Here is a 27644-nt window from a genome sequence, read left to right as displayed (position 1 = left end):
TTTTTTTTAAACTGTAAATCTCAGTTATCTACAGCACTATTGTTTTTTTTAGATTTGTCTCTGGATTTATTATAATAATAATATATTAACTTTTTATTTTTTATTAGACCTAGGCCTATATATTATTATTATTATTGTAAGGAATCCGTATGTTTTACTTTAATACTGCAGAGAGAAAGACGTATGATTCATAGTTCTAACCTCGGACCGTATAATTTTGTTATTATACTAATAATATTGTGGTTTATATTGTTGTAATTCAACTATCACAAACTCCATTATTATTTCACACATCAGCTGTTCTGTTTCCCTTTAATTATAATCCCTGTTCTGTGAGTAAATAACTTCCTCGTTGTTGGATTATTATTAATGCATCGATCGTCAAATTGTGCTGGTATTACGTACATCATTATCTACTCTGTCCCATCCCAAAGTTGTAAACATCTGTGCCTGGACAATATTGATTATTATAACTAACTACGACGTGGAAGCAACATCAATTAAACACTGCTTTAACTCTCATTATTAAACGTCTATACACTGAGATATAACAGCTCTAGGCCCTGTCTCTTGATATAATTACTGTATATCATGGATGCTCTACGTGGATTTGCCTCGGATGCCGGTACTTTCCTAAACCGTACTAGACAGGTAGGCTTACTTCGATAGAATCCTGTTTTTATAGACATGCATGATTAAACGCAATAAACGTTTTGTATAATAGACCTACTATGGTTCGATATTATTTCAGTTTGTCGACAAGAAAAACGATTTCATCAGGATACCGAAACACATCGTAGCACTTCAAAGCGGGCAAAAATGTTACGCGCGCGTAATAAAAGTCATGTATAATTAGCAATATTTAAACGCGCACGTAAAGTACATGCTTCATCAATTTAACATGAGAACTACAGTATTGCAATATAAAGCCCTAATAATTTCCAAATTCTCTTAAGACTAGTTGTTTTGTATCGCATACATACAAAAACAGTACCATATTGTGAACTTCATGTCTATTAGAATACGAATGATTCCGCCAGGTGAATATTTATACCATTATTTATATATAATTGTTAGGTAATTCATATCTCTAAGTCAAGTATTTAGGCATAGATTCGTGTGATAGTAGTAATGCATACCGGATCAAGATCTGATGATAATAATAATGATGGCATTGAACAACTCAATTAAATAAAATATGCCGACACATTGTTAGATTTAAAAAAAATAGGTGATATGAACGATCGTGATGATTCCTGAGCGTAATTTTGTAGTAATTAAAAAGATAAATTAGACTTTATCCACCCCACCCACTAAATAACCCTAACATATGCGAACATAATGCTGCTCCGCCGTGGGCATGTCTATTTTATCAGAGTACAAACCCATCTCGTGGTCCGTATATCAATTATATTCATATTTATTGATCCACTGTAAATATTGGCCTAATGAATTTATAACTGGAAAAACATATGGCACACGCACTTGGTTTAATTGAAAAGTTTCACAGAACGCCATTATTTCGATATATAATAATTTTTATTAGGACGTATAGTAATTACCGTGTTTTTAGCGCACACGCAAAAGCATTTTTATTTGGGGAATTTGCTCAGTATTTCCTCAAAAATGTTCATAGGAATATAATATGTAATAATTGTAGGACTTCTATGAAAAGAACAAATAACACTGTTCTGTAGGCCTACAATAATTATAAGTTAATTAAACATAATCAGAAAGTACAATTAAAGTACAAGTACAGCGGATCAATGCGCATCGTGTTTGTAATAATTTATAAATTAGAATCTATTTTGTTTAGACTAACGAAGTCACGCGTACTTTTATTTGCACCGTTAAAATCAATTCGGTCGATATATCGAAACATGCTAATTGTGTGATCACTTTTTTGGTCGTCCGCCCTCTAATTTAAGAATCCGGAAACAATTCACAAGTGGCTGAGTTTTCTCCGATCCTTCGATCAATCGTGTCGTCGATGATGTGTACATTTTTGCTTATTGCTAGGCCTGTGTAAATCAATAAATTCGATCATGTCGTCAATGGAAAAAGTCAATGAAAACATGAAGAAAATAGCTGGGCAAGCTGGGACTTTCTTCACCCGAGCAAAGCAGGTTAGCTTGAAATGATTTTAGGAAAATGACACTTGTTTTCTTTCGACTAATAAGGCTCAGTTGAAGAAGCCGGGTGAAGTTCATTCGCCTTGTCTGATCAGAGCGATTGACCCGGTTCGGTACGGCCAGGCTGTACTATTAGTTGGGCCTAGCCCAGAGCCTACTTTACAGGTCATTAAGGTTGTGTGTTAGGCTGTCTAATTGCTTACCGGTATTTGCTTTATTGATGCTAATATAGTACTCGTTCGTAGGTGCCCGTGCCATACCTACTCATACTCTAGCTTAGCTTGCTCAGACCATGATGGAAGATACCTCCAGTCTCCATAAATCATGGCATGATGCTCAGACAGAGGGTCAGCAGGCAGACATCGGTTTAATTAATTTAAGCCTAGCTAGGCCTAGGAGTCTTTTATATATTTTGAATTGATTGTATCATGGAGGTATAATTAATAATTTATTTTTATTTTATACCTATTTATTTTACAAAATCAATAAGGCAAACAAGGTAGAGTATAGCCTGGAATAGGAAAGACGTTTTAATTATCATAATTGTTTATAGGTCACTCACCAGATGGTGTTTAATTTAAGAAATCTCAAGGTAAATTATAAATCCATGAATTAAATTACCTCTATACTATTCATTTTTACATTACAATCAGCTTAGACATACTTAAATACAGTATTTTGTTTTAAAAAAATGTCAAAAGTAAAACTAGGTCACCAGTACTGTTATTACACACATAATGTTTTCAATCCCTTGACAAACCTATAGGATACAAGTTAAAAGCTAATGATACATTGGAGACCACTACAAAATACCTACAGTAACTAACTAGTCCTTGGTAATGGTATACTCTGTAGATAGCTTTATCAAACCATTGTCAGAGTCATCATCATCATTCCATCATAAAAGCATCTCTATGGATCTAAGCTTATTATGGTACTTAAATCTATTTTTTATACAGAGAAAATGTTATAATAAAGACATTTTTTTGTATACAAATTCTAGCAATATTGAAAATGTTTCTAAACACACACTTTTATACTGTACTTAATGCAGGGAGGTATAAATTGTAAACTAAAGTAATGCACATTACTGATAATAAAATGATAGTATTGCTTACTGATAATTCTGAATATTTTAAGTTGTTACAATCATGTAGGTATACCTCCATGATTAAACAACTGTGTGCTATATTATAGCACACAGCATTTTAATCTCTATTAGCTAGTTGAATCTCCTTCTTTCTTTTACCTCCATGTTACAATCAAAATGCGTTGAAATGTTTTAATGATTAGGTACTGATAGTTATTTTCATTCATTTGTTCAATAGAGACACCCTTATTTAAAAAGAAATCCTTTGCTTATTGTCTTAATTATTCTCTTGTAAACATCTTATTTGGTTTTGCACCACATTTGACAGCTTTGCCTTTATTCGACTGAGACACCTTTTTCTATAGTCCTATAGAAAACTATAGTAGTACTGTAAGTGTAAGGAAATCTCTAGCGTTGTCATTTAAAAACCCTTATGGCAAGTTCGTAGACATGCATTATCCTCATGAGTGTATCAATGTAAATAAAGGTTGAATAAATTAATAGGTTAAGCTATGGTCAGAGCATACTGTTGTACAGGCTTGTAATAATGAAATGACATTTAACCTTCGGGGATTAATTCAGGAAAACAGTTTGTCATGTCAATAATGATGTTACTGAATAGGCAATGTTTATTGCAGATAATAAAGGATGTTCAGTATAAAATTAATCTTTGAAAAAATGATGGCAGACAATACAGTATTTCAGTATGCATTATGTTTGTCACTGTATAATCAGTAGACATAGAAAGATAAAATACAAGTAGCTGTGTAAATTACCGTTGTTGTCAACCGGCTATACAGTAGTAGTACCACCTAAAAATTATGACTACCTTTTTCTGGCACCTTTTGTTTAGTCAGTCGGCCTATATTAATATCTGCTGAGCCCAGCCATTTTAAAGTGGACCAATAACATTTCTTGAATCTTCTTGAATCTTGAATCATATATCATCTCAATTTTGTAAACAAACAATTTTTGTACTGTATAGCTTTTCGATTATTTTTTTTATTTGCTTGAAACATTATGACTTGTTGTTATTGATATTAAATAAAAATTGAAATGATAGAATTGATAGAAAATTGAATTCTTTAAAACCATAATAAAATATGTTGATTTCAGATATACTGTACAGTGCATGCAGTAAAAGACTGGTTTTATTATTGTTAGTAAAATAGTTATAGTTTTTCCAATAAAAGAATACATACAGTAATTTAAGCTTGACAATATTATTCCATATTATTTTGAGTATATTGATTTATAAATTATTTCAAACCATACATTAATAATTTTTCTATGCATTAATAATTTTCCCATGACTATGTTTATATTTACCATAAATAAATATTAAAGAGGAAATAATTGAGAGCCCTCGCAACTCATTAGTTCATCTCTGAGCTCTCACCGACACTAGTTTGTACGATTATGGTCTATTAATAATCAGGCCTTACAGTAATGTATCTTAATGGTTTAAGTTTGCCTGATAATAGTCTTTTGAATTTGATACTATTAAGAACCAAAACTAAGGCTATGTTCAGACAGACAGAAATATGGAATTTGAATGATTTTTTGTAAATTGTATATCCATGTCACATTTTATTTACTGAAGATTTGATACTACTAAGAACCAAACACTAAGGCTATGTTCAGACAGGCAGATCTACAGCGTTTGACTGTTTGTTTGTATTGTAAAACCATGTCACATTTTATTTACTGAAGATTTGATACTATTTATTAGGAACCAAAACTCAAGGCTATGTTCAGACAGGCAGATCTACAGAGTTTTAATGGTTTTTTGTATGTACAGTAATGTGTTCACATTGTGTAGAGTGATTGTTGTTACAGACAGATGTAACAATAACATACACTTTTTAAAGAATCAATGATTCATTTATTGACACATACAGTAACACCTCTTCAATTCAAGGCCTACAGTAGGAGAAATTATAAAAACAACCACCCAGACTTGAATTTGGGATTCAAGCTTACCTACTGTAAGTACTGCACAGTACCACCCAGAAAACAGTACTACAGTATCCTACACTAAATCTTTACAGTACCATACAGACAACCAACTAGTATAACCCTAGTACTGAATCTAACCCTAAGGGAGTAGTTGCCCTAAGTAATTTTCCTAGAAATACTGTAGGTAATATTTTTTCTACTGTAGAGGTCAATAAGATACTTATCCATGGGGGTTAGTTATTCAGGATAGTTGTCGGAAGGGATTATTCCAGGGGATAGTTGTCCAGATTGGGCTAACTCAACATCATTCATTCTTATTTGCTGTATAGTATCTACAGGTAGGTCGTCATATAATCAAACTGAATTCAACTGAACTGAACTACTGTACGATACCTACTGTACTGTATCCCGTATATCAAGAGCTCCTTTACTATTACTTCATGCATCAGCTTATTAAATTATATTGCCTTTTTTATTGCAGTACACTGAAGAAAAATTAGGCAGTGCTGAGAAGACGGAACTAGATGCACACTTTGAAAATCTACAGCAACGAGCTGATAGAACTAGAATATGGACCGAAAAAATTGTGGGCCGGACAGAAGCGGTTTTGCAACCCAACCCAAGTAAGTTTTTAGTAATTTGAATTAATTATTTAGAAAATGATAATAATAATAATAATAGTACGAGTATAGAACATTTTTTTTTTATAATCGTAGATCTTCGTGTAGAAGACTTTTTCAACTCAAAGCTAGACAGACGACCAAAGGAAAGGGAAACGAATTATGAGCTTCTCGGAATGGCAATGATTGAATCCGGAAATGATCTTGGCCCAGGAACTCAGTATGGTATGTGTGTATTATTAACGTTAATTAAAGGACAACTTTACTGGTAAACATTTGACAACGTATTTCAGAACAATTGCAAGATTTACTATTTCCCTGCGCGCACTTAAAAAAAAAATTTGTTTTAAATTTGTTTTTGTTTTTTTCAATTTGCTGTACAGCCGTAAATTTCTGTGAACTCATGTGTGCATATGAATATAATCTACCCATTGAGTTTTTACATGCAAGTAGAAGGTATCCGTCAATTGCTAATTTCAACTGTATGTAGGCTTAAATTAGCCAGTGTTTAGTCTGTTATTGAAAAAAAACACACTTTATAATCCAGATAGGCTAAAGAAAAAAAAACAAATTTCAAAATTAGAATTTAAAAAATGATTTAATCAACTTGTTTTGATACATTCAGAAATTGGCTTCAAATTCAAAGCAACTATTGTTTTTAAAGTCATCAGAAAGGATTTATAACAACCAAGGAATTAGCATATAAAGCTAAACACAATAGTAACTACTTCCTGAGTTTTGATATGATATCAGTACTACCAGACATTTAGCTTAAATTTCTTATCTACTTTATTACTCTTACATTTTCAAGCTGTGAACTCAGATGTTACACTTTTCAACTATGCTCGCTTGCAGCAAATTAACTCGGCGTGCGGCATTGGCTGTTAATGCGACTGACGCTTGCTGGTCGGCTGCAAGACTCGTGATCTGCTGCAGTAGCGAGATGACGCCCGGATCGAGTTCTTTTGGCCGCTCCGGGTCTGCCAAGAAGTTTAGCCCACTTTATCGTGGCACGAGGCCCCCCGCACGCAACACAAGCCATCTTGGGCATGGTGACTAGCACACGTATAGCCCACAACAATTGACCAAGGAAACCCGGCACCGGGTCTTGGCTAGCGATGTTCAGTTAGCACACTAATAACAGACCGAAATCCTACGGATAACGGCCGAAACTATGATACTTAGCTTCGTTGGCAGATAAGGTTAACGTGAGTAGCGTTGCTTTAACTTCTAGCAGTAGCTGCTCACACAACAAAACAGATCTTTCGCGTATAATCCAATCCAACGGCAAAGCTAGGCTCAGTATAGCACAATAATATAAGCAATCCAAACACAATAGGTTCTATTGTTCTCCTCTCTGTTGTCGGAACGTATTAACGTTTCGACGTCTCGAAAAGAAATGGGGAGGTATGCATGGGCGTTGCCGCCCACCTGAGGGCGTGGCACATGGGCGATACCACTGTCTTGGAGGGGAGTTCATGAATAAAATTTTACTTTTCGGTTATGTTCTCCCCTTGAAGGGGAAAAGGCCTATGTCGGTTCATCCAGGTAAGCTATCACTCATAGACTACCAACACCACTATTGGTTTGTGTAACTATGCTTCTCCCCTAAGGGTCACATGCATCACAAGTGCAGCCAATAGAGGCTCTCATCTGTCCACAACAGTGGCTGTGTGATGTGTGAACTAGTACACCGGGGTAACCCCCTATGCGTATCGAAATGTACTAGGTTCTTTAAAGTGCAGATGCAGCTCATTCATTTTGTATAACTGGACCTATGGTTTATATTCCTTATCCGAGAAGAAGGTTCTAACACCAGAACCAGGGAGCGAGTGAGTCTGAACCCATGCCAATATTATGACTATGGATTATGGTTCCATTGTCAACTGCTCCACCACTCACTCATACCCATACAGTACTTGCATTCCACATTTTAATCACATCACAGCAATTAATATTGTTCATAAAATTAAAAAAATAAAATCAGCTAATATGTTTCATTGACAATAAGAGTGTATACATTGTGTGCAAATTTATTATTCAAGAGCACAGTCAGATTTTATTATTTACGCCTGACCAGCAAGAATAAATTATCGATGGCGTGACCTGAAATTTCATTCGGTTTTTGTTTAATGTTTGTCATCAATATTGCTTTAATTTAATTCTGAACATTTTTGTTATCATTAATTAATTTGTTTATCAGGTTGAAAATAAATATATATTGTTATAGGTAAAGTATGTATTTATAATAGTTCATCCCGTACCATACAGATTTCAGCATAACAAATTGCATTTTTATTTTATCACAGGATTTAATGAAAAGATATTATTTTAACAGCTGTATATGTGCTAAAAGATGTTTTTTGTAGGTTATAATTTGATAAATTAAACATGTATTGTCCCCCAAAAACATGAGTTTACATTAATTTAAAAAGACTTTGAATATTCCATTTCACAGTTTTAATAATGTTAAATAGCTTCTGAAAGAAAAACAAAAATGTTTTTACTAATATAAAAAAGACAAAATAAATGGTTAAATTCAAGTTTCAACCAAAACCCCATTAACTTCCTCTCAATTGACTGTAGTGTTAAAACTTATATTTTTCCTTATTTGTTTCATGGGAAAGTGTCCTCTTAATAATAATAGGGATGTCCCCTAATAGGGGTGCCCAAAGGAGGGGTTCTCTATGCATTCTTTTTTTTGCAAAACTTCAGCATTTTCAGTGAAATTGTCTTTAACTTATAAATACAGGTGATAATATTTAGCCATTCATTCAGCTCTGTTTATAATATACAATTTGGACAATTAACATGAGAGTAAATCACCTGTGCTTTCCCTTTCCAATGACTTACCCTAATCCTTCACTTTTCATCTTGTTTATTCAGCCTATATTAGGATTAGCTAATTAACATACTCATATTTAATGACATCCTCTACTGTATCTACTGGCCATTGTTATTGCATTGAATCAAGTTTGCAGTCACTCAATAATCAATAGTTGTTTTAACACCAAATTTCACTCAATCAACTGCCTTTTGAATACACTATGAATTATTGTATAATGATTTAAGGGACCAACTCAGCAGTTTGCAGATTCTATTATGCACCTTCATTATTTTATAAAAAATATTGAGATTAATAATTAATGATTTAGAGGGTATTTCATATCAAGATGGGTATTTATCAGTTAGCTTTGAAATGCTTGTCAAACTGTCTATGGTAGACATGTACTGTGTGATGTGTTATTGATTTTTTACTACTGTCAATGAACATGCTACTATTTCATATCATGTGAATGTCTTTCATTTACATCATATGTCTAAACTTTTGCCTAGGCACCATGTACATTAACCTTTATCTCTATATTATTTAACACCATCTCTATGTCAACATTTGCCTAGATGCCATGTTTTTCCTTTATCTAAACACTATGTGTACGCCTTTTACACTTTCACCTGGGAGGTAAAAATCCTCCCTGCTTTAACATTGTCACTAAAGACCATGCATCAACCTTACCTAGACACCATGTGCATCTACCTATAAACACTATTTATGTCAACATTTGCTTAAATGCCATGTTGTTCCTTTAAATATACACTATGTGTACAACTTTGACACTTTTGCCTGGAAGGTAAAATACTTCCTTGCTTTCCTATTGACACTAAAGACCATGTGCCAACCTTTGCCTAAACACCATGTACTGTATGCATAGTAATAGCATGTGTTCTATATAATAAACCTTTTCTATATACTGTATGTGAGTTTGTACACCTTGTGTTAGAACCTATTCCAATGTTCCACATGAAAAGTAATATTGATAGCATATTATAACTTTCATTTTTATTTTGTGTATTAGGCGCATCACTGGTGAAGTGTGGTACAACACAAAAGAAGCTAGGCCAATTAGAAAAGGATTTAGTACAGACTTCTATTACAAATTATATGGCACCACTCAGAAACTTCCTAGAGACTGATATGAAGACAATTCTGGTATGTACAGTAATGTATTGCTCATTTATTAGGAATCTTGATTTAATTGAGGGGAGTAGTATATAAATTCCTGATTACATCATATAATTATTAAAAATTTTCCTAGAATATAATCGGAGCAAACCACTGGTTTGAGTTTTTTTTTCCGACTATGTGCAATCTACTTTATTGATAATGTAATCTGAATATGTGTGAGGCTTCTTTTAACAAGAAAGGTTTAGCAGCAATTAGAAAAAAAGAATAAAGACCATAAGGTAAGTTTGGAGAACAGATTTAAACTGTCCAAATGTTGAAAGAATTTTTACCATAAGGTTGTGCATTCCAAAGTAAAGGTGCTGTAATAGTTGGAATATGCCAAGTTTGTTTTCATGTCATATTGAGAATTCTACCATAACTAATTTAATGTACTTTTACTGAATACTAATTAACAAAGATATCCTACAGTATTAAACCAAAGGAAACAACAATTATGACATTCTTGTACAAAATGATCGTATCAGATACCGTTCCATAGACCGTTTAATTATTGTCATCTGTAATTTGATACATACTACTTGACTTGGCGGGATAAAAATGTTCAAAAGAATGAATTCTTATTAAGAGTCAATAATTGTATTTTTTTCATGCTTTCTTGTTATAGTAATAATGAAAAGTCGTGGATGAATGTTCTCATGCTCATCATAATGAATGGTCAATTTAAAATTAAACAAAACTATTTTAAATTCATATATATATATAGAGAGAAAATAAAGCTGATGCAGCAGTGACACAACATCATAAAACAGAACTCATACCAAAAGAAAATAAATAAATAAAAACCCAAGTTTAAATACCAAAATAAACTGCAACAATTGTGATTTTCCCAAAAACTACTGTAGTAATAATTACGTTTGCCATTTAATAGGGAAAGAGTACTTCTCTACAGTTTAATTCTGCATTTGTGTACACAAAGCTATACACACAATTGAAATGGCTCAATTTAATTTAAATTGTAACTTTATTATTCCGCCTCCATTCACCTGGGAATTACTCCATAATTTGAAATTTAAATGTAAACATTGTTAGAACGTTTCTTGGAGATCGTTAGTACTTATCTTAGAACATGTTGCAGTTTAGCTTGGACTATATATAGCAATTTTCTCTTTAACAATTAATTGTTCTGTCTAAATTGCAATTAAATAGCCATATAGTCTATGAATTTACGTTCGATATTACATTATTTATCAATGCATAGAAATGCAGATGTTTCAGACATTTAGAAACATTGAGAGGGAACATAACTAGAAGATAGAATATCTACAAAAAAGAGACGAAAAAGACCAAAAAAAAAAAACAACCAATAAAGAGTTATTAATTGTTATGTTAAAGAGTTAAAAAAAAATTGTATTTGGAGTTTTCTATCTTTTATATGTTTATATATTTTTTACAACATTCTAGTTGTAGCCTTAATACCATTTGATTGTTAAACCTTGTATCACATGCCATGCATTATTTTCTTCCATTTCAATGATTGAAAGTACTAATTGCACAATTTTAGCATTTTAACAAAATATTTGAAAACTGATTATTTTGATAATACAATTTTAATCAGTGAGTTAGAGAGATAATGATTTGTTTGAATGAGGAGATTATATTTTTATTTGAACCGACACTCCTATCAACTCAGTTTTGAATAGAGCAGTCAATCTTTCAACTCTTGAAAATATTCTATCCGTCCAATATATAAACATTTATTATTTGTGTTCTGAGCATATAATACATTCTTAATGAAATCTAATCGCAAAGAGATTATGTTTCCTTGGTTATCTGATGTTGCAATCAATTAAAATATGATGAATATATCTTCTTCTATTCTCTACAGGATTGCAATCATTTTTTCTAGGCAAGTTTTGTATTGGTGTAGGATTGTTGTACTGTAAGAATTTATTTTCCGTAATTTAAATAGGTTTGCATTCACACTTTAATTTTTTTGTCTCTCCTCTCGCAGGATCGCAATCATTTTATCTAGGCAAGTTTTTGTATTGTGTAGGATTGTTGTACTGTAAGAATTTATTTTCAGTCATTTAAATAGGTTTGCATTCACATTTTAATTTTCCTGTCTCTTCTCTCACAGGATTGTATTCATTTTTTCTAGGCAAGTTTTGTATTGTGTAGGATTGTTGTACTGTAAGAATTTATTTTCAGTCATTTAAATAGGTTTGCATTCATACTCTTTAATTTCCCTGTCTCTCCTCTCACAGGGTTGCAATCGTTTTATCTAGTTTTGTATTTTGTATATTTGGGAGAATATTTCATGAGTTGAAAGATTGATTGTTATATTTACTATGGTGGAGCTGAGTTAAATATAACAGTCAATTGGCATAGTTGACTAGGCTATTTTGAGAAGTTTACTGTAATCAGCAGATTTAGCTTCTCAAACGTCTATATGAAAGCAATGGGAGTACTAATAGTGTACTTGTAGCTACAAGGTGGAATTTTTATAATCATAATAGTTCAAACAGTACTGCAGAATTGTGAAATCTTTAAGATTCAAGATTTAATTGCATACCATTGATAAAGTTAAGGGTATAATGGTGTGTGTGTGCTCAAGAAAGCAGAACGAAAATGTATAGTATTACGCCAAGTAGAATTAAAATGTGATTGTGATTTCCTTTATCGATAAATATGACATTTTACAGTGTGTTAAATATTAACATGTGGCAAAATATAGATCTCTGAGCTTGCATTTTACTTATCAAATATTAAATTAAACTATACTGTATAAAGTTTGAATCAATATTCTATCAAAATCGGTCGTAATAATAGTGTGTCTCTGATACATGTCTTTACCCTTCCCTTATTGATTTTTTCTTAAACCTCAGACGACAAGATGTACTAGTAATTTATTTTACTTGGCCATCCAATTCTTAAACTAATCTGTTACATATCGCATTATTTATGCCTTTGATATTTAAGTAAAAGCTATTTACAATAATGTAATATAATAAATCATTTTAACTTTGAATTTCTATCAAAACAGGATAACTAAAGCTGTATTTAATTCCAACCCTTTTAAAATTCAGATATAAACTATAAGATGGCTGTATCTCTTACTCAGTTTTTACTACACTAAGTACTGTATGTATACATTTTAGCACCAATATAGTTTTATTGACATATCGTTCACATATTGTGTGTCGTTTTTATGTTTCAGAAAGAAAAGAAAATTCTAGAAACAAAAAGGCTTGACCTGGATGCGTGTAAGAGTAAAGTGCGAAAAGCTAAATCCGCAGAAGGTCAAAGAACGGTAGGTACAAACAATGTTGTTTACTGCCTAAAATTCTTAGGCAGTAAAAGTTGATTGCATTGGCTTCTCTCTATTGTTTCTTAATAAGTAATATGTTGAAAAATATTTAATTTAAAAATTGTATTTTGCATGATTTCTCCCCCCCCCCCTCCCATTCCTCAATATTCCCAATCATGGCCAAAGCATTTACAAAAAGAAAACCTTTTTTGCTGCTCATCTTAATTAACTAATTAATCTTTAATAATATAAATAAAAGGTGTAAATTGAAGTCAACAGTATGAAAAATATGAATATCATATCAATATTTACATGAAAATATAGATATTGAGTATAAGAATTGTATCTATTGTCTTTTTATTTATTTTTTGTTTTGTTTTTTTTTTTAAATTTGTTTTTGTGGGATGAATAAATAATAACTAGAAATAGAATTCCAGATACTTAAAATGGTGTACTGTGGTTTTTATTCCACATAAAATATGCATGCCTATTTTTGGTCTTGGTAAAAGAATGACACATTATTTAAACTTTTTATATCGGTCTGAGTTTCTTTAATTTATCTACCAATATATTGATAATGCCATCATCCTTATTTTATGGTGTTGTTCATGACATTGACTAACACATGTCATGTGAATAGTGGTTTGGAATTGTACACTCATGACATTGTAGTTATCATGTGATCACATTTGTTGTAAACAACAATGACATAATTCTAGGGATTCTCATTTTTCCAGATTTCAATCAATCTTAGGCCAGCTATGTTTACATGAAACATTTGCTTGCATTTTTTTTAAAATTTGTTTTTTTTTTCATCATCATATATAGACAGTACAGTACTATTACTAATTCTACAAGTATCAAAGTAGTTTGACAAAAAAGTGTTATGTTCCCAAATATGGTAGTGATATGCCCAAATATGATAGTGATATTATATCATGTTCCTAAAGAGTATGATGATCACATTTTCGCATACAATTTGATAGTCTAGACAGAGCTTTAGTGGGGGCACATTCCTGTTAGACCAGGGGGAAATATAATTTAACACTACAAATAATGCCTGTTTATTCAGGTAACTTTGTTGGACCCCGAAGGTGTCTCCTTATATGACTGGTGCAACTTCATTTATACACTTTGGTATATTTTAATTAATCATATAATCTATATTATATTAACCATCATGGTCAGCATCAACATCACGCCTTAATAATATTTAGATATTAATTTGATTTGTTATGAAAAACATTTACTTCATTTGAAATACTGTATGAATCATTCAAAAGGTCATAGACAAGTACTTTGGAAAAAAGAAGATCAAATTATTTGAGAAATTACAGTTTGTGTGCATCATTGCGATTTAAAGTATACTGTACTAGTTTATAGAGATATGGGAACTTATTACATTTTATATGACTGACATATAAATCCTAATCACCATTCTTATACTTGTATATAATGCTGAGAAATGTGAAATGTGTAATTTATCGATAGTGAGGGAATTGTGAAAAAGTTATTTGACTGTTTGTTAGTGTAATGTGTTATGGCAGCTTATGGGATAGTTTGTGATTCTCATTTTCATTATAGAGGCAGAGATACAGCTAGAGTGGGTATAAAAAAAGAGGTGTCTTGGATGGGTGCTATGTTGAAGTTGGTGGGAGGCACTTTCTTTCAGTACATCTTAACTATCATTAGAAACTTGTTCAGTATAAATTATTATAACAATATACATTATTATTATATTTATTTAATCACCCTCTTGCTTTATACTAAACCAACCAATTCTGGCTTTTGAGTGAACTACATAACCCGTTAAAAAAATATCAAAGATAATCATTACAATCTTTAAAGAATTCTCTTTAAGAATTAAACATAAAATCTGGTATTTTCTTTTTTATTTTAAAATTTAATCAGCCTTGCACTGGGTGACCATCATTGCACTCATTATTGCTATTGTCATTTATATTGTCACCACTTATTTTTACCATTGTCCTCATATCATTATCGTCATCATTTCCTCTTGTATTTTCACCATATTTTTTTTATTATGTCACAAAGTGTGACCATTGTCATCAGTCCTCATTGCCCTCATCACCATTGCCCTTATTTTCAGCATTGCCCTTATTTTCAGCATTGCCCTTATTATCTCTTATTGTGACCATACCCATTACCCACCATTGCCCTCATTGTCACCACTACTCCCATTGTAACCATTACTTTTATTGTCACCATTTTCCACATCACCATGTCATTGTCAAGATTGCCCTTCAACATCACCACCATGGTTTGTATGGTCCATGACGATAGCCCGCTTAGAATACTGTATGCCAAATATGGTAAATTGTAGTATTATGAATAGTATGAATTTTATCATTTTTCCAAAATATAAAAATAATCTATATTTAATTGAAATAAAATATAATTTCATTGTGTCTTTAGCCTAACAATGAGGATTTGATTTATAATGTAAGTGGCATACAATTTTTATGTTTTTTTTTAAACTCTTTATTTTTTAATTTTTTAATATTTTTAATATTTGTTTAATTCTTCTGTGTACAGTATTCTAACTTTTTTATTTATATCTATTGGTTATTTTATTTTTTTTGCATAATAGCTTGTGCTACTAGTTTAACAGTATCTTCATCTGATTTCATTACTAGTATTATGTGTCGTTTATATCAGAAACGCTTTAAATACAGTTATTCATTTTTGGTATATCAACTGTGAAAACTATTATTGTTGTACGACAATTTACTTTTGACCATCGACTTTAAAACCATGTTATGGTTTAATGTAGTGGATTGCTACAGTAGTGAAAACATTTTTAGCACGTTGCTAAATTCAGTTAGGACTTGGAACCAGGAAGGCGAATGTATAGTACTGTACTTCAATTTTATTCTTTAGTTGAGACTGTTGCTATAAAATGTGTTTATTATTATCTGTGTTTTGTTATTGTATGTACAGTATTCTGTGATGATTTCTTTTTTTTTTTACATTTTTGATATGTTTTTTATTGTTTTTAATATGAATGCAGTATTTTGTTGTTGTGTGTCTAACTGATTATCTGTATAGTTATTACCATTTGAAAATAATATAGTACTGTAACTTTGTTTCAGTTTCAAATTTCTATAATATACCTCCTCCTTCAAAATTAAACATTAATAGTAACAATAACATTAACTTGAAAAAAATATTTGTATGTAGATATTTTGCATTACTGTATTCTCTGTTGTAATTTATTCATATTTTAGAGACAATAATATAGTTGAATGCATTAATGTAGTTGTTATTGTGACTTTGATTAATGGCTCAATATTGTCTGTCTGATTGTTCAATTTGATAAGTCAGTACTTTGCTACAATGTAATTATTAATGGTGATTGCTTTTTGTATTAATATGACTACTGTATATGATGAGTAATGTATTGTTGACGGTGTCAGTCACATTGAAATGCGGTTGAACTTTGATACTGGTTGAATTGGTTTTTGTGAGTGAATGTTAACCAAGGATCCTATAATTAATTGCGCCCTAGACCTGGCCTTTAAGCACGCCCCTAGACCACAACCACTTGTCAGAGCCTACCTGCAGTCATCATTATAATTCAGTACAACCATCATTGTAGCCATTTTGTCATATGTTTTAATTTAATACAGACCCACCATAATTGACAACCACCGCCATTGTCATTATGTACATTGTATCACGTAAAACAAAGTGCTCGTATTCTGTCATTATACAAAATACATTCTTTTTCAGTAAATTAACGATTGCCATCATCACTGTCATTATACACAGTACAACCACCATCATTGTCATCTGCCACCATTGTCATCAACCATTGTCATCACCATTGTCATTATACACAGTATAACCACCATCATTGTCATCTGCCACCATTGTTATCATTCACCATTGTCATCATTATTGTCATTATACACAGTATAACCACCACCATTGTCATCTGCCACCATTGTTATCAACCACCATTGTCATTTTCATTATGTACAGTACATTCACCACCATTGTCATCCGCCACCATTGTCATTATGTACAGTACAACCACCAGAATTGTCATCTGCCACCATTGTAATTATGTACAGTACAACCACCACAATTTTCATGATACAGTACACCACCATTGTCGCCATTGTCATCTGCCACCTTTGTCATTATACAGTATAGCTATAACCATTGTCATTATACACAGTACAACCACCATTTTCAAATGCTATCATTGTTACTACCATTGTCATCACCATTTTCATACACAGTACAGCTACCACCATTGTCATCTGCCACCATTGTCATTACCATTGTCAATATACACAGTACAACCACCATCATTGTAATCTGCCACCATTGTCATCACCATGATCATTATATACAGTACAACCACTACCATTTTCAAATGCCACCATTGTTATTACCATTGTCATAACCATTGTCATACACAGCATAGCTACCACCATTGTCATCTGCCACCATTGTCATTATATAAAGTACAACCAACATCATTGTCATCTGCCACCATTGGCATCACCATTGTCATTATATATACAGTACAACCACCATCATTGTCATCTGCCACCATTGCCATCACCATTGTCATTATATACAGTACAACCACCATCATTGTCATCTGCCACAGTGTCAGCACCATTGTCATTATATACAGTACAACCACCATCATTGTCATCTGCCACCATTGCCATCACCATTGTCATTATATACAGTACAACCACCATCATTGTCATCTGCCACCATTGTCATAACCATTGTCATCGCCATATTGTCATCACCATTGTAATACTCAGTACGTACCACCATTGTCAATCATCTGCCACCATTGTCATCATCATTATAGTTATACACACCATTGTCATTATGAAGTACAACCACCACCATTTTCATCATTATACATTGGTTTATTTTTTATTGACAATGACATTTGATCTTGCATTACATACATACTGTAGTGCAGGACACAATGTCCGGGATCTTCCTCTTCTATTTTTTTCGATCGTGTCATGACTTTTAATTGTAATGGATTCTTTCTCCTTGACCAGATCTCAACCTTTTTTTTATATATACAAAGGTACATGAATGCATTTGACATTTGTACAAGTTCATTTTGTTTATAAACTGAAATCCAAGTTAATTAAGTTTGTTTATATCATGGGAAGAGTACAATTTACTATTGTGTCTCTAGAATGTATTTCCACAGATTACTGTAGTACTGTGCTATAAAGAATACAGGCTGAGGTTTTGTATACAAGAATTTGATTCATGTTTATCGAAGAAGGATTGAAATATAGTTTTGATAATATTTACTTGGAACTTTTGATCTTTTTGGATCGATTGCAACAGTATTGTTAAAAAAAAAATTTAGTATAAGATCACACATTGAAATGGAGTTAAATGTGTGCAAAGTCGTGTGTTCAATACACTATTTTTTGTAGTTTCTGGTGAAAGTGAACATAGTTTCCTAATTGGCCAATTGCGGCTTTTTCAAAACTTGTACTATTTAAACTCGATGGCAAACAAACATTATTTGTTCTTTTAAGGCTAATATCTAACAGTAGGGCCTAGAAAATGAATGTTGAATGCCATATTTAATATCAATATCATTACAAATAATTCACACTTTTATTTTTCACTTTAGCATGTTTGAATTTTTTTTGTTACTAATGTTTAATCACTTCATGGACATGTTTATTCAGTACCACCCCTGTATAACAAATTATTTTTTATATTGTATTGTGTAATAGTATACTATATCTCAAAATGTAAATCAAGTACAATTAATTAAAAACAAAATGAGGAAAAGTTTGAAAATAAATGAAATCTGAGAACAAAGTTGCTAACTGTACAATCATAAATTTGGGCAAAACAAAATCCCAAAAATGGTTATGTTACACAAGTCCGACGGACTCAAAATTTGATCAAATCTATGGACAGGTTTTTTTTCTACGTGGTAATTCTGAGCATTAACAATTTAGTAGCTCCCTCCATTTTTTATTTTGAAATTTTACCCAGTAGTAGATTTTTTAGCAAGACAATCAATCCTACAGTATATGCTATGCGTGGGAAGCACAAACATTACTTATTATTTAACTCTTTGCACACTCAACATCACAATTCTTAAATGCATGTGTAAACACACAAAGTGACAGAATAACTTGATATTCGCTCAAATATTCAAGGTTTCAATAAAGTGATCAATTTCAAAGAAATTAAAAAAATTATTGTGTACAAATATTCAAATTAATAATTTCCATTTTCTTTTCTCTAAAATATCTGTATAAATGTTTTAGGTGAAGCATATCTAAAGCTCTGTTTACACTATCAAACTAGTTAAAAATAATGTGATGTGACCAAATATGGTAGTGGTATGACATCATCGTGTCTATAATAATATATGGGCACATTATATTTGTTGACACAAAAAGTTTGATAGTGTAGACAGAGCTTTAAGAAGTTGAAAAACAATTCCAATGATTATGATAATCTCCTATTTCTTGAATTATCTAAATGTGTTGATTTTATTTGTAATTATAGGCCGAAGCTGACCTGAGATTGGCACAGAATGAATTTGATCGCCAATATGAAATTACAAAACTTCTTTTGGAAGGTGTTGGTAGCGCACATGTAAGCTTACATGAAATGTATATAATGTCTAGTATGTTACATATCGTCCTCAAGAGACCACTTTAGGACTGTGAGAGGTAGTTGCCTAGCAATGTTTTCTAGTCAATGGCCAAGGGGTTTTTATTGAATCAAATAACCTGTATTATGTTTGAAATTGACAGTTTAGTGTGTGAATGATATTCTCAAACTATAGAGGGTGCTATAGTGCATTTCACAAAGTATCGTGTAACTTACAGTAGTGGCGATTTTACCTTCAATATAATAGGAGAGTTTCATATTGATGTAATGTTTGTCAGATCTTTACAGCTTTTTGTTTCTCATTTTCTTAGGAGACTGTCTCTTTGGGTACTAGTAGAACTGTCATTTACTGCCAAATTGGGGGTGTTCAAACTTTACTTTTTAAAACTAACTAACCTATTGTGTTTCATTTATGCAGTCCAATCATTTACGGTGTTTACAAGATTTCATCGAAGCACAGCAAAACTTCTTTACTCAATCACAGGCTGCACTGGCAGACCTGCAGAAACAGCTTGGCAGGTATATACATCATTTGTCATTATTCTATTGTAGTTAGGTCTCCAATTAAGAACCCGTCTTACTCTCCAATTGCCGAAGACCACATTTTTTTGCCAATAGTAAAGTATCATCTGTTATTGTTACTTCTGATATGGGTATACGGTAGGTAGATGTACCATTTTTCATTGTTCTATTGTAGTAAGGTCTCCAATTAAAAACTCCTCTTACTCCAGTCCTTCGTTTAAGTAAAAAGCAGGAGAAAATTCCTCTCCTCGTAAATTACTCTCCTAAAGAATTCTGCAGTTTTAAATTATTTCCGCGAAAACCACTTCCCCCTCCCCTGACATACAACCCATTTATTATGTCTTCTAATTAATTACAACCTCTATCATTGGTCCAGTCATAGATGGTAGAAGTTAAGTCAATATAATTTACATCAACCTCTTACTGTACCAAAAAATGAATTAGATTAATGGACACTTGTATAAAAGAATCTTATCCATTGCAACATTATACAGATATTGCCTGCTTAGAGGTGAAATATATATATATTCCCTCGAACATAATATCATCCCGAGGGGATGTTAAATCTTATATTTTACCGATATAAAAGGCGATATCTGTTATATTATATAGCCAAGAACAAGTCTGCTGGGTTGGGTGAAGCTAGGCTAGGCCTCCTATTCTATAGTATTTGTATTGTATGTAAACAAGCCTCCTGCCTAGACACCTTACCTTGCGAAGAATAATATACAGATAATTACTAATTAATGATTCCTTGGCAATAAAATATTCACTTAGGCCTAGGTCGTTTAAATCAACAGAAGAATTTCCATCAATAAGCCTATTAATAATAATATTATAATCAGGTAGGCCGAATAAACAATTCATCGTCTTCTCTTCGAGGAGCTAGCCGAATCACCGGATGTTCAGCGCGTACTAGTTACTAGGTTACTACCGTGAATATTGACCAATCACAAACGGTGTTTCATCACATTTAGGGAGGACTAATAACAAATGAGGGCGCTATGTATGCATAGTTTAAATAGTTTAGATGAATAATTTCTTCAAGCAAGCTGCGTGGCGCAACGGTGGAAGCGTTGTCTTGCGATGGAGTGACAATTCCACCTGAGTTCAAATCCAGTAGATGACTTTTGTTTATTTATCGGCAAACGCGAGTGTTGCAACACGAAAATTACACAGTCAATATCATCGAACTCGAGAATGTATATGTTTAATGACAAGGGACACGATAATTACGCGAAAATTAATCGGTCAATATCATCGTTCTCGAGGATATATACGATTTACGATCCTCGCAGCGGTAGTCATGTGACGCAGTTTCAACCAATCACGTTCACGTATTTACATAGGCTATGTAATATATTAATATATTTAATATATTCATATTTTTAATTAAATTTACATATTTCACTATTGATTGCACATACATCTGTCTTCACAACACATATTATTTATTTCAAAATATTAATACATTTTTTAATATTAATTTGATCAATAACACACAATATTTTGTTTAATTTCACGTTTTTTGTTTGATTTTCTTTGCCATTTAATATCATACTGTATATGGGTTGCTTTTGTTTTTATAGTGCATGGGGTTTGTGGTGGATTGTTATGGGTATAACATATGTTGATTGTGTTTTATTTATTAATTATAAAGGAGATATCTATCTCTTAGTAATACAGCATTGAATCATATGTTATATAAAACTAAATTTGTCTCAGTGCATAAGACAAAAATTAAAATACCTTGTAGAGGATTTTTAAAAATGTTTATTATTATTTATTATGTGAAAACAAACTCACATTTTTACAATCCACTACAGTCAAATCCAGACATTTTGAACCAAATTCATATTCCCTCATTGTTTAATTAAAGCATACATTCTATGAATGGATAGTACTCAAGACATGATCTCATCTAATCATTTCATGTTTGTTTAGATGTGTTTGTAGTATTTTACAATTGGTATTGGGGTTCATTTTTGGTTTTCTTTTTCTACACTTAGCTTACCTGGGTCAGGTTCAATACGTCCACCTCCCCATAATGTTGATGTTTCTGTACCCTCTGCTCCTTCTTACATCACCGGCAATGGCCAAATGCCAGTTGGAAATAGTATGACAAGGAATGCTAAGGTTCTTTATGATTATGATGCAGCTGACTCTAGTGAGCTGTCGTTGTTAGCGGACGAGGTAAATGGAAAACTGTGATATTGTATCAAAGATGCCTTGTAAAAAGAAATCTGACTTACTCTGAATGTTCCTTGTTAGTAATTTCATCATCATCATCATCATTACTTTCATCATCACCATTGTTATCGTTATCATTTATTATCTTATATTCATCATCATTGACCACTTGTCTTCATTATCAATATCATAATTGTTATCTTTCATCATTACTGCTATTATCATCATCATGACCACCATTCTCATCATCATTATCTTCATAGTTTTATCTTCATCATGTTCACCATTATCATTTTTATCTTCATTGTTTCACCTTCAGTATCATCGTCATGACCACCACCACTATCATCATTATTACCTTTAGTGTTTCATCTTCATTATAACCATTACTATCATCATCATTATTAACTTCATAATTGTTTCACCTTCATTATTATCGTCATGACCACCATTATAATCATTATCTTCAGTGTTTCATCTTCATTATCATCGTCATATTACCATTATCATCATCATTATTATCTTCATTGTTTCATCTTCATTATCATCGTCATGACCACCATTATCATCATCATTGTTTCATCTTCATTATCATTGTAATGACCACCATTATCCTCATCATCATTATCTTCATTATTTCATCTTCATTATCATCTTCGTCATGACCACCATTACTATCATCATCATTATTAACTTCATAATTGTTTCATCTTCATTATCATCGTCATGACCACCATTATAATCATTATTATCTTCAGTGTTTTATCTTCATTATCATCGTCATGATTACCATTATCATCATCATTATTATTTTCATTGTTTCATCTTCATTATCATCGTCATGACCACCATTATCATCATCATTGTCATCATCATTGTTTCATCTTCATTATCATTGTCATGACCACCATTATCCTCATCATCATTATCTTCATTATTTCATCTTCATTATCATCTTCGTCATGACCACCATTATCATCATCATCATTATTAACTTCATAATTGTTTCATCTTCATTATCATCGTCATGACCACCATTATAATCATTATCTTCAGTGTTTCATCTTCATTATTATCGTCATGATTACCATTATCATCATCATTATTATCTTCATTGTTTCATCTTCATTATCATCGTCATGACCACCATTATCATCATCATTGTCATCTTCATTGTTTCATCTTCATTATCATCTTCGTCATGACCACCATTATCATCATCATCATTATTATCTTCATTGTTATTTTCATGACTACTACTATCATATCACCACCATATACAGTACTGCTATTATTTCTATCAATTTACTGTCACCTTTTTGCTTTTGCTCTTTGTGATTAATTGCATGAATTTAACACTGCTTGGATGGTTTTTCTGCATTTATACTTTTATACAGTGAAAAAATGTTAAATTTACTTTTAGAGATGTTGTTTTTCTTTAAATAAAAGTGTATTCACCCTTCTGTATTTTCAGCTCATAACCGTTTGGAGTGCCCCAGGTCTGGACTCTGATTGGATGATTGGTCAACGTGGCTCACAATCAGGCAAAGTTCCAGTCACATATCTGGAATTAATGTAGACTAGATGTTTATTTACTGGGGTTCTTTGCAGGGTCGAAGGTTACTCACTAAATGGTTCTTAATATGCTTTGTTATCTTTGACCTTTCAGGTTAAAGGTTACTGTTAAGTCTGTTATTTAAATTATTTTGTATTAAGGAAAAACTTGGAAAACTGCAAGCCCTTTGGGTTGCATGCTTAAACACTATGGTAATTACATAATGATCAGAGTTTAGCAGAGTAAAATAGAATTTCTAAAAGAATAAAATAACTCAAACTACTCACAATGAGGATTTGATCTTTGTTGTATGTGCATAAAATTGAAAACAGTTCTATCATAACAAGTTAAGCTATTCAATTAGATTTGAACATATCATTAGTGGTTTAATGGTACCAAGATCAATCAGAAAAATTAAAATTTTTTTGGCAATTTTGTGCCCATTTTTTTTAACCTCAGTATTTTTTATTTTTGTGCATCATAACCAATTTACACATTTGGCATCATTAATCACTGGCGGTTGATTATCTGTTTCTCAAAATTTGTATTAAATAATTTAAAACAAGTTTTTTTTTTCCATAACGATAGTTATATTATTTTAGAATCGCCATTTGTTCATATTTTTAAAATAGCTCCATCTCATAACCCCAACCACAGTATATGTTATTTCATCATCACATTAATTTATTATTTTCTTTAGAGTTTTATTATGATTATATGATTTTTGATTGATTATATTTATACTAATATAAGTTTGCAATATTTTCTCATAGTTGTTCTATATTTTTCATAACATTAATTCCTCCTCTACCCACAGTCACAATCAAGCAATATTTCTTATTTTTCCCACCTCTTTTTAACCTTATTCTTTGCAGCAAACACATCGCCCCCACCTTCACTGGTTCCTAAATATAAATCACCTTATTAAATGCAAATATGTAGCAGAAATAATGGAGCTCACAGCCAGAGACTGTGGTGAGCTAGATATGTTTCTCTGCACATTCATTTGACATACATCCATTCACAATTCATTGTTCATACGTGTCATCATGTTACTAAAATATTTGGCTTTGTCTATACATTCATGGAAGGAATAAAAATAGAAAAAAAAACTTGTTATCATTTAGGCACCATTTCATTTAATAACTTTGCTTTACTATAACATTTTAACATGTTGTTGTTTTAAACTGTTTTCATTTCGTACAGAAAGGCTATGTAAAACCATGGAAATTAACTATTAAAAAAGAAAAGTCTTTGAACCCTGGTTTAAACCAATTTATGTTGTGATAACTTCAGCAATGACCCCAGTTTTCTTATCTACTGTCACATGTATCACATATAATATTCATATTATTATAATAAGCAATTATTTCACCCCACTATAATTATTACAGTACTGTCATTTAAAAAAAAATTAGTTATAATTTAACCCACCACCCAGTCTTATTTAGCCATTTTATCTGTCGTAAAACCATCACTTAGATTTAGAATTATGTTCTTGTTGGTTTGAGAATATGTGAGTATTAAGAAAATAAATAATCTCAAATATTCTAGGTATAATTATGAATTTTAATGTAAAAACTATAGGTTCACTGTATTGTAATGATTTGTGATATTATATTGAAATTAAATACTGATTATTAATTTACTTGTTGATTACTATATTAATAATGAATAGGAAAGGTGCTGCTGAAAAATACATATTTTTGTGCAATTGAAGATTACCAACAAAATGTTGACTTGAAAAATTCAACTATATGCATTGTCATTATGTATATTGCATTTCCATCATATTATTGTCAAAAATGAAAATAATTATTAAGCACTCATTTTTTCATATGCACTAATATATATATGCACATATAAATATATTATCATCACTAAGTCATATTGCCATACTATGGTATAAAATATAATTATTACACATTTTTGACAAAATTCCCTTATAGGCCTACCAAGTAATTTAAAAAAAATAAAGAAAAAAAAGGATTTTTTAAAATTAAATTAAAATTCACTAATTTTGCCATTTGTGCTATATATTGTAGTATCATCTTTTTATGGTATCATTCATAGATTAAGAAGTTATGTAAACAAATTGAAAGGTCAAAATTTGCCAAATTTTGATCTTTCTATTTTTCCATTTATCTGGTTGAACACTTAATAATATAGTAACCCGTTATGTCAGAAAAAATGAAAGGGTCGAAAATTTTCCTGTACTAAATTAGTACAAAAATTGCCAAATTTCACCTTTCTATTTTTGGATGCAACTGGTTACTATAGCATAATTGACATGCGCAGAACACATGATATGACTCTGCGAATGTCAATTTTGATATACAGTAGTAACCAGTAATAAGTAAAGAATAAAAAGGTCGAACATTGGCCATTTTTCGAAATTTTCCTATACTATTAGTACATGATTTTTTTAAAATTGTCAAATTTCGACCTTATAACTGGTTGCTATGTCGTAATTGATACGCGCAGAACACTTTATTTGATTCTGCGAATTTGGATTATTGATATAGTAACCCGTTTTTTTTCTCGAAAATTTTCCTGTACTATATAGTACATGAATTTTTTACAAAAATTGCCAAATTTCAACCTTCCTATTTTTCGATATAACTGGTTACTATAGCATAATTGACACAGAAAAACTTTCTGTACTAATAGTACAGTACAAAGCAATATATGCGCATATATTGCCATATTATTGCATAATAATTGAATTTTTAAAAAGTCGGTAATTTGCGCATTTTTCCAAAAATGGCAACATTTCGACCCTATTATTTTTCGATGATACAAAGCAATATATGTGCATATATAGCCATTATTGCATACACAATAATTTAATTTTGAAAAGTCGATATTTTGCGCATTCTCGAAAAAAATCCCTGTACTATAGTAAAATTTAGACCCATTTATTTTTTCGACAAAACTGGTTACTATAGCTCTATACGATGATACAAAGCAATATATGCGCATATATAGCCATACTATTGCATAATAATTGAATTTTTAAAAGTCGATATATATTGAAAATGTTTCGAAAAAAATCTCTGTACTATAGTATAGGGATTTTTCCAAAAATGGCAAAATTTCGACCCTTTTATTTTTCGACAAAACTGGTAACTCTGGCTCTATACGATGATACAAAGCAATATATGCGCATATATAGCCATATTATTGCAAAATAATTGAATTTTTAAAAGTCGATATTTTTGAGCATTTTTCTAAAAATTGCAAAATTTACACCCTTTTATTTTTCGACAAAACTGGTTACTATAGCTCTATACGATGATACAAAGCAATATATGCGCATATATAGCCATATTATTGCATAATAATTGAATTTTAAAAGTCGATAGTTTGAACATTTTTCGAAAAAAATCCCTCTACTATAGTACAGGGATTTTTCAAAAAATGGCAAAATGTCGACCCTTTTATTTTTCGACAAAACTGATAATTATGGCTCTATACGATGATACAAAGCAATATATGCGCATATATAGCCATATTATTGCATAATAATTGAATTTTTAAAAGTCGATATTTTTTTAGCATTTTTCGAAAAAAATCCCTGTACTATAATAGTACAGGGATTTTTCAAAAAATGGCAAAATTTCGACCCTTTTATTTTTC

At 31.5% G+C, this 27644-nt stretch overlaps 1 protein-coding gene across 3 annotated transcripts; it reads left to right on the top strand.

Annotated features, from left to right (window-relative positions):
• Positions 1–391: 391 nt before the first annotated feature.
• On the top strand, positions 392–25653 carry LOC144836911 (endophilin-B1-like). Of its 3 annotated transcripts, none has more exons than XM_078691839.1 (10): positions 392–651; positions 5663–5804; positions 5898–6026; positions 9659–9792; positions 12986–13078; positions 15512–15538; positions 19631–19720; positions 20157–20257; positions 22270–22453; positions 23925–25653. In XM_078691839.1, the coding sequence occupies exons 1-10, from the start codon at positions 592–594 to the stop codon at positions 24027–24029; spliced, it is 1065 nt and encodes a 354-aa protein (XP_078547965.1). In that variant the 5' UTR covers positions 392–591; the 3' UTR covers positions 24030–25653. The 3 variants fall into 3 exon arrangements, with proteins under 3 accessions (XP_078547965.1, XP_078547964.1, XP_078547966.1); XM_078691838.1 differs by lacking the exon at positions 392–651 and adding an exon at positions 1967–2126; XM_078691840.1 differs by lacking the exons at positions 392–651; positions 15512–15538 and adding an exon at positions 1967–2126.
• The last annotated feature ends 1991 nt before the right edge of the window (positions 25654–27644 follow it).

The sequence above is a fragment of the Antedon bifida genome, chromosome 3 (assembly GCF_963402885.1).
Source record: "Antedon bifida chromosome 3, ecAntBifi1.1, whole genome shotgun sequence".
NCBI lineage: Eukaryota > Metazoa > Echinodermata > Crinoidea > Comatulida > Antedonidae > Antedon > Antedon bifida.
This window is presented reverse-complemented; position numbering and strand designations above follow the sequence as displayed.

Excerpts from the sequence above, each read along its gene's own strand:
- LOC144836911 (XM_078691838.1), top strand. The coding sequence starts at position 2,046 with ATGTCGTCAATGGAAAAAGTCAATGAAAACATGAAGAAAATAGCTGGG. Across the intron at positions 15,539-19,630 it reads ATGAGGATTTGATTTATAAT|GCCGAAGCTGACCTGAGATT; the intron begins GTAAGTGGCATA and ends TTGTAATTATAG. Across the intron at positions 20,258-22,269 it reads CTGCAGAAACAGCTTGGCAG|CTTACCTGGGTCAGGTTCAA; the intron begins GTATATACATCA and ends TTCTACACTTAG.